General features: G+C 46.2%; 1 protein-coding gene across 8 annotated transcripts in view; it reads right to left on the reverse strand.

Annotated features, from left to right (window-relative positions):
• Positions 1-14: 14 nt before the first annotated feature.
• The window catches only part of LOC107268593 (teneurin-a), a 233,321-nt gene continuing 224,407 nt past the window's right edge, over positions 15-8,928 (reverse strand). For 7 of the 8 annotated variants that reach the window (XM_025085864.1, XM_025085865.1, XM_025085866.1 and 4 more), the window contains 7 exons: positions 7,634-7,753; positions 6,736-6,920; positions 6,480-6,631; positions 5,706-6,364; positions 2,090-5,624; positions 1,835-2,015; positions 791-1,755 (listed from right to left, as the gene is read on the reverse strand). In XM_025085864.1, coding sequence (XP_024941632.1) covers positions 791-1,755; positions 1,835-2,015; positions 2,090-5,624; positions 5,706-6,364; positions 6,480-6,631; positions 6,736-6,920; positions 7,634-7,753 — 5,797 coding nt within the window. Of the gene's footprint in view, positions 1,756-1,834; positions 2,016-2,089; positions 5,625-5,705; positions 6,365-6,479; positions 6,632-6,735; positions 6,921-7,633; positions 7,754-8,928 lie in introns of all 8 variants that reach the window. The other variant, XM_015741516.2, reaches the window with a different exon arrangement.

Consider the following 8,928-nt stretch of genomic DNA (forward strand, 5'->3'; position numbering starts at 1 on the left):
CACCCACCCACCACCCCAATGGATAATTAGCTTCTTTATGCTACGTATTGACTAGGTTCTCTCACTCGATACTTCACAGCTCGGTTACGAATGGCCTTACTGATAGTTTTCTTCTTTTTCTTTTTCTTCTCTCCATCCCTATTGCCAACTTGATCCACTTGACCGTTCTTGTGCAATAATCCTTTGGAATCCAGTTAGTGACGTTCCTTTTCTTTTTTTCGTTCTTCCTCTATTCCTTATACTAGAATCCGATTGACCCTTCTGTACGCGGGCTGCCCGATCCTCGGGACCCTCGAGGATCAGGGCGGGGGAGTGTCTTGAGAAAAAAAGTATCAAGGAGTCGCAAAACGTCCCCGAAGGTTAAAAGACACCGTCAGAAGATATCCTTCATTATCCCGAGGAAGCTCCTCGCCGAGAGTCCCTTTTTTCCCCTGATTCGTGAGAATGAAATCAGTCATTGCTCTCATGGACATTATCCATGAGCCCATCGCGCGACATCATTAGATCCTTAACGACTAAAGAGCCTTATATCGTTAACGTTAGTGTTCTTTTTTTTTGGCATCTCTGAAATACACAAATAGACTTTGGTATAAAACTTTTTTTTTTCATTTGATAGTGTTCGGTGTGTGCATGGGACGCTGAGCGTGCGCAGCGGCTTGGACTTCCGTATTTGGATTTTGCCCATCCATGCGAAATCCTTACTCGGTTTCTTCGTACTTGCTGATCTCTCTTGTCTCCTTACGTCGTTATTACTTACAATCCAATTCAAGTATCTAGAAAGTCCCTCGTCCTAGCAGAACTTGTCGAGCCACCATAGCTCACAGGAGGGTGGTGCACCTCTCCTTCGACGTCGCTTCTTGCTCGTTGTTTCCAACGACTTCTTCACGAATCTGATGTTGTAGGGATCCTCCGCGAGCTCCGGATAGACCTGGGCATCGTGAACGTATTCGCCTTCGTAATTCGAGGCCATACCGACCTTCAGGATCTCGTCCTGTTCCGGGACCATCCATTCGATGGAGGTCGGCGTGTTGCCTTTGAGAGCTTCGCGTTCCCTGTGCCAGGCCTTCCTGACAGCCGTAGCCTTGGCATGGTGCAACAACCTCTGTTTCTCCTTTTCGGCAGTGGTACCATACCTCAGATTGACTACTGCACTTGCTCCATGAATTTTAACGTCAATCACACCGCTGCTTCCGCTTCCGTTCTCGCTACCGTGGAAGGTCGTGTTTACTTGACCGCCGAGTCTCTTGAGCTGACCCTTGTCCTCGGCCACCTTCCACGTCTCCTCCTTGACGAAGTAGAATGCGTCTTGCTGTGCGCTGTGCACCAGGAAGGTGAACGGGAGGAAGTGTGACCTGTTGAATACGGTCGTGAAGACGTCGTTGTAAATCCGATTGGCTGCTGGGACGCTGGAGACAACTGCGCGGCCATCGATCGTCCTGGAGACTAGGATACCCTTGCCGAAGGGTGGATCCGAGGCTGCGCCTAGACGATTTGGCACTAGGTCACTGGTATCCTTTTTCAAGGCCGATCGAGGAGGTGCGGATAGACCAGCAGCGTCGCCTGAGTGTCTCTGGGCTATGTGTGCCAAGAAACCGGATTTCACGCCCAAGTTACGCGTTCTGTCTTTACTGCCAAATATTGATGTTCCCGGGCCCAGAGCTGGTGGGATCAGACCGTCTGGTAACGATTCCGGGAAAAGCTGTGGAGCTAGGCTCTTCAAGTCGTAACCCAGATGCGACAGCCAGGATATGTGATCTAACAAAAAAGATTCATTTTAGATTTTTCATATTTATAACTTAGTCTAATAAATAATACTTTGGGATCTATCAATTACCTGTAGGCTGATTCTGCCTATGATGTCGCACGTCTAAGGGATCGTTACCATTGAATCGATAGAGATTCAAATGCGTAGGTGTGGCTATCCTGTCCAGGACGTTTTCCCACAATGGCGACATCCACTGACCGATCAATGGATCATAAACTTTTCCATTAGGCATATGTACCAGGGACGTGACCTATAAATAAAAACCATCAGTAAAGCCTCGCATAACTATACTTACTCTGAGCAAATAGCAGTTCATTTACAAACCTGATCCAAAAGTCCACCACAGAAATCGACTGGCAAATAAAGATAAGGATTCGAGTCGTAGACGATATGACCATATGGCGACCTCATGATTTCTCTGATACCTTCACCATATTGATTAAAGATCATAGTAGGCGTGCCACATTGATCGGTAGCTATGTAATACTTGTGCCTGTAGACCTGAGCGTAGATCAGATGACCTCTATCATCGTAGACCAGGGACATGAGCTTGCCGTCTCTAGGACTGTAGATCTGACTGACTTCGTGGGGTCGTTGCTGATTGTTGTAAAAGAATTGCGTGACATTGCCATAGTTGTCTTTCCTCGTAGCGAGTCTGTCTAGATGATCATAGTAATAACGCACGTCAAAACGACCCCTTTTCGTGGCTCTAACCAACAATCCTTTGGCATTGTAGCTGAATCTTTCTTCACGTGCATTCTGCACGACCAGTCCACGATTGTCATACTTGTACAGGCCATCACCAAACTTGACTATATGGTCCATGGCGTTATACTCCATTGGTATGGTGTTGCCGCGATAAGTCAGTGAGAGCATGTTACCATTGGCGTCGTATCGGAATTCCCATGGTTCTTGTGCTTCGACCCCGGTTAACTGACCGTCGCAGTCCCAGGTGTAATTCTTGACGTTGGTATAGGTGTTCACGCCGACGTTTCTGGTGTAGGTCCTAGTCTGATTGATGCGACCACAGGAGTCGTGGGTGAACTCCATACGGAAGACTTCCATTCCGTGAATGGTGACTGTGACTTGAGTCTCCAGGAAACGTCCGTCAGTGGTGCGCGAGAAAATGGCGGTGCCGTCAAAGACGGTTGTCTCATTTATTCGAGGCTTGGTCACTTTGAACTGACCGATCTGTTCCAGAGTACCCGTGCGTGGACTGTATGCCATAATGTGCGCTGGAAGTGTTTGGCCTCCTATGCGACCTTGAACAGCTATAAGCCTGAAGTTGGAGTCGTAGTCGAAAGTGAATTTAGCATTGCTCAGACCAGTCTTAGCTTCAAAGTCAATCCTTTCTTCTATCAGCAAACCAGCATTGTATTGGTAGTCCCATTTGTAGTCCACGTCGCGTTCGGAATGGATGACTTCAGATGGTAGACCGTTTTCTATGTACCTGATCTCGCTCTTCCCGTCACCGTGGACCACTTCAGCTATTTGTCCGGACGTGTGGTATCTGTAAACGATCCTAGCGCCATCACCGGGGAAGACTGTTTGCAGCAGGTTACCGTCATGGCTGTAATGCTGGAGATAAGCTCTAGAACTTCCTGGAGGAGTGTAGGTCACCCTGAGGAAGCCTAAGGATGCCTGGCACGAGAACGAGTGCTTGGTTCCTGATGGTAGGATTATGTGCCTTAGTCCACCGTCGTCATCGTACTGAAGTGAGAAGTGTCTGTTGCTGGGAAGGGTGATCTTGGAGAGCATGTTGAAGTCGTTGTAGGTGTACCTCTTAGTGTCGTTCTGACTATTGCTTATCTCAGAGAGTTGTCCATGCCTGTCGTAGGCGTAGGATTCATCAGAAGGTCCCCAGCGCCAACTGTCAATCCTATTGAAACGATCGTAACTGATAGTGAGATTATGCCCATGTTGATAAGGTTGCCAGGCCAGAGGTAAACCAGCCGGGTCAAAGGTGACAGTCAGCAGCGGATTCCTGATCTTGTCGTAGAATGTTTCCCTGCTGAAGGCTTGTTCAAACTCGACTCCGATGACCCTAGTATCGTTGACCCAGATCTCGCGGTTGAGAGTCTGTTGAAGATGGCTGACGTCACCCACCAGATTGTAGCTGGTGGTCATGGAGTTCGTCAGTTCACCGAGGGTCATTACCTGATAGCTCCACATGGGCAGCATTTCTGCCTCAACTGGTAATGCTGCTTCTAAAAGTGGATGCTTCGCATGAGCAGCACTAAGTAGTTTTCCACCACCAGGTAAATGAACTTCCAGGCTGCTGTTGGTAAAGGAGGTAGCCTTCTTGACCTTGGTACCATCTGTGATAGTGAGGATCTTCGACCTCTCGTTCTTCATGGTGAATTCCAGGAACCTCTGACTATCTCCTTTAGTCAATGCTTGCAATGGCGCTGATACCTTGACAATCAATCCTTTCTCGGTGGACAGTCCCGAGTTAAGGTTCAGCTTCTCACCAGTCGGTAAAATGACATCAGTAACACGACCTAGACTGTCGTAGTTGTAAATATAGGTCTCTCCTCCACCTGATCTACTGGTTAGAAGACCAGTAGCGCTGTCATAATCCAGGGCAATCTCGGATCTTCCTCTCTCAGACAGCTTCACCAAGAAGCCAACTCCAGATATTTTCAACTCGGATTTGTGATCCTGGGTATTCTCGATGGAGCTCACGACGTTGCTGTAGTCCCTCAGAAACTGGATCTTGCTGCCAGCACTGTCAGTGACAGTCGACAATTTGCCAAAACTCGTGTTCTTGCTGTACAGGAAAGAGTATCTTGTTTTTCCGGAAGTGAGATCTTTGGTGGTCACGTGTTGCCCATATCTGTTAAACACGTAAACCTCGTTAGAGGGTGGGAATGGAATATGAAACTCGCCAGCATCATCGTGATTGGGCAGATAGGGCTGCAGAGCTAAGATGTGCAGGCTGCCTTGGTCAGCGACATGAAGAACTCCATCTGGCGACACGGCCAAAGCGGAAATGGCAGTGAACTTGGCGTTCGATGATAACAGAGTTTCCGTGGAGCTGGTATCGTCGGTACACGCGCACGAAGATTCATGATCCTTAGACGTTGGCGTGGTATTGTTACACTCGCATTGTCCCCGTAGATGTTCCTGATTCTGGCCAGCAAAGTAGGACATCTTCCCAGACGAATCCACAATCCTAATGGAGTTAACTCGATGGGAATCGCTGTCAGCAATATACAATTCTCCCGTGGGGCTGAAGCCAACGGCCAAGACCGAACCCAGGACTTCATCAGGTTTTCTAGTACCTGGTCCAGTTACGTTAACTTTCATCTCAGTGTTGGCATTACTGGTGCAGTGTAAGGGTGTTCCGGCCACGACGCGCACCTTGAGGTCACTGGTGAGCTTCAGAACAAGACGGTCGTCTATAAAGTGCAGAGATCCATCCAAAGGACTCAGAGTTAATCCAGTGGGCCATTGAAGTTGTGCCTGATGTGCTGGAATTGCCCCTGCACAGGGAGCAGGTGACCAATGATTATGGTGCCCGTGATGACCCACCAGGGTATGAATGTTTCCTTGAGGGTCGACGGCTCTTATATTGGTGCCGTCTGCTATATACATGGTCTTGTCAGCAGCAATAGCAATTCCTTTGGGATGAGCCAACTTGGCACGAATCGCAGGACCCTCGTCGCCGCAGTGTCCCTCATCTCCTGGAATACACCGTTCCCCACTTCCTACTACCGGTTCGATGTTGATACTTGGATCTGGCACGCTGGTCAAAGACAGTGCTCTTAGTATTTGATGTTTCTCAGGATCACTTATGTACAAATGCCCGTCAGCTGGTGATACGCAGAGGTAATACTGATAAGCCACTTGGGTAGCGCTGAAATTAAAAAAAGAATATGATAAACGTTCAAGGAATTTTTATAATCTATTTATTTTTTTTATTTCTCAGATAACCCACCTCAGGATCAGTATGGTGTTGACCTCTCCATCAGGATTGATTCTGCGCACCAGATTGAAGTCACCGACGTAGATAGAGCCGTCAGGTCCACTGGTCAGTGCTACGGGCGTCAGGAGTCGTGCGTCCTTAGCCAGACCTTCGCAGTTCTCGCAGAGGAGGTTCCTCTGGAGTCCCGTGCCCATGACGACTTTAACGGTTCGCGGATATTGTTTGAAGTGAAGAGTGGAGCCGTCTCCTTTCTGTAGAATACCCTCGTGGAAGTTGTAATGATGATGAATATCCAGACCCCAGCCACCCACGTCAGAGATGTCCACGTCGAAGCCTTGCATGGTTGCTGTCTGCGTTTCCCATATGATCGACGGACACGTAGAATGCTGGTAACCAATAGATATCCTGGCCTGGGCCACTCCGTAGACCTTTTGCTTGTAGACGTTCCACTTGTTCCAGGCGAAGGTGTGCGTCAGATTGGGATCAGCCTCGTACGTTTTCGTATGGAGAGAACCTTCTATCTCCACGTGAACGTGTACGTGGGTCAATGACTTTGGGATGCTGGGTCCAGTCAACTGCATCCTCACAGTCGACATGTATCCCGCCGCCTGACTACTCTGGTACATCAGATGCAAATTGGATCCTGGGATGTCTATGCTCTCCTGTACAATCTGAATGACACAAGAATCTATCAGATTACTTCAGCTCGAGCTTAAGGAATCATATGAGCCAACCGTTAAATCTTCATTGGCTCCATTCGGTCCAATTCTAATCCAAGGCACTTACTTGACTCTCTGCAAAGACCAAACTCTTGCCAGGTAGACCACCAACTTTCTCAGGCATCCAGGTACCCACGATTATGGGTCTCAAAGTCTCGTGATCATGCTCCAGACATGGACCTTGCTCCACGAACATACCCATGGAAACACCTGGGAACCCTAAAAATCAATATCACTCTTCAGTATCCAGCATCCAAATATCTTAAGCTCCTAAGAACAGGTCCAAGTCAAACAATTTAAATCATCATCATCCCGTTACTCACCAACCGCAGGACTTGGTGGCTGTTTGGTCTTGTAAGATTCACTTTCTTCGCTCAGCGTCATAGCCACTGGTGGCAGGACTACTATCTGATTCCATGGTACAAACACAGTCCTGGTAAGAGGCTTAAAAGGACTTCGTTGAAACTGAAGCGTGACAGCACCACCTCCATTAACGAGTACGTCGAACCTGTTTGACGCAGAAGAAAAAATTGTTATCAACTTCTCCAAGTACAAGGTCAAACTTAAAATCAGATTGAACAAGGTAAAATGTTTCATTAGAAAATGTTTTAACAGAAATGCCAAATCTAAATAATCGATAATATATTCTCTAGTCTCATAAGCTTCTTTTGAGCATACGTCGCCAAGGTACACCAGCATAGTACACGAGACTGGGGCTTTTCATCAGGGTCTAACGGGGTTTCGTAGGAGTTGCGACCTGGTCGACCTAATCCTATGGGTTTGCATGGAGTAATTAGCGAGCTTTCAACGTCATTAGCCTGAGCTTTGATGTGGTTTGGCGTCCTGGTCCTTCTAACGGCGCAGCAACGGATTATACCTCGCCAGGACTCTACGGTATAGGTAGACAGGTAGGTATGTAGTTAAGGGTTGGTACCTGTCTGATAGGGGTGCTTCATCCTACACATTCTAGCAACTCCCTCGTTACAATGCATCCTAATCCTATTAGCTAGCGGGTACTACATTGCCTACCACACTTTGCTACTTCAGGATACGTACCAGGCAGACAGTTGTGGGAATATTAAAAAAAATTGACAGTTGAATCCGAAAAGTAAAAATTTTTTTAGATCAACCTTTATACTATATACTTTTGTCTGTCCTTGGTATGCGGTTACTTTTTGGAAAATTAATGTATCTTAAGTCAATGAAATTGAGGATACTCACCAGCCGCCTGCTCTTGTCAGAGTAAATCCGAATCTGGAATCCCTGTCGACGGACACTCGGATTCCGACTATCCCGAGTCCCTGCTCGGTAACAACCTGGCCTCGCATCACGGCCACGCGGCTGTCACAAATTCAAAATATAACACTCCAACGCTACAGGCTCGAATCGCTTCGAGCTAATGGGATGGATAGAGCAATCAAGCCGAATTTGAAAAACAAAAAATATTGACTTGGGTATAAAATTAATTTTTCGAATTTTTTTTTTTTCAACGAGAAAAATTTCACTCTTAAGTATTCGGCTTTTTGCTTTAGTCTTGGGACAATGCTTTCGACGTTTGACCAATCGAATTTGGAAAATTGATACCACCGCGATATTTTCGAAAATATCCAATGTCCATCTTTTCATTTATCAAACTTCGAAAACATTCGATATGGCAGGTGGAAAATAAATGCTGTCCCGTATGCAGGATCGACGAATCGGAATGCATGCATTGGGGTGCGTTTATACGCGTTGTATACGTAATATCATCCTCATATTGCGTAAACGTAAAATACAGCGTATATACGCACGTTTCGTGTGTACAATATAGTTTTGGGGCATGTAACAACGGAAGTGAAACTGAAGAGATTTTTTGGTATCGTACGTCTGCCAAAAAATGTATAAAAAAGTTATCGAAAGCTGAATCGTATAAAGCGACAGGTGTATGTGCGGGTGTCCGTGTGTGCATGTCGTATTTAAAAAAAAAAAAAAAAAAAATTGCATTTTCAAGTTTGTTATACGCTTTTCGAAAATAGAATCATTATTACCACACGTTTCTTTTTTGACAATAAAAAAAAAAAAAAATCACGTTCCCTGAACTTCAAAAAAAATTTCACAAGACAGTATAAACAATAGGGATTGTCAAGCTAGAAAATATTAGTCATCGACTATTTCAATTATAATAGCCGTTGGATGCTGCAACAAATTAATTATTATCACAAGTGGGATTTGCTACAAAGATATATCTATGGGACGCTGTATGGAAACAAAGTATGCTGTTTCGTTAGGGACATACAGATATAGTAATAATGAGACTATGATATCAGCGTTATGCGTATAACGAACCGTCTTGTGATAATAGGGGTAAATATCGGTCCATCCCTTAAGTCTACACTTACGATGGTTTTAGTAGTGAATTGGGGGTTTTCAAGGAATTTTGATTAAAGGGTGGCTCGGGGGTGGGTGGGACAATTTGTTGGTACAGAATGGATCGTATCGTGTGTCTGATGGGGTATCGCGAGTCACGGGACAAGGAC

Source organism: Cephus cinctus, unplaced genomic scaffold, assembly GCF_000341935.2.
Source record: "Cephus cinctus unplaced genomic scaffold, Ccin1 Ccin1_scaffold0566, whole genome shotgun sequence".
Classification (NCBI taxonomy): domain Eukaryota; kingdom Metazoa; phylum Arthropoda; class Insecta; order Hymenoptera; family Cephidae; genus Cephus; species Cephus cinctus.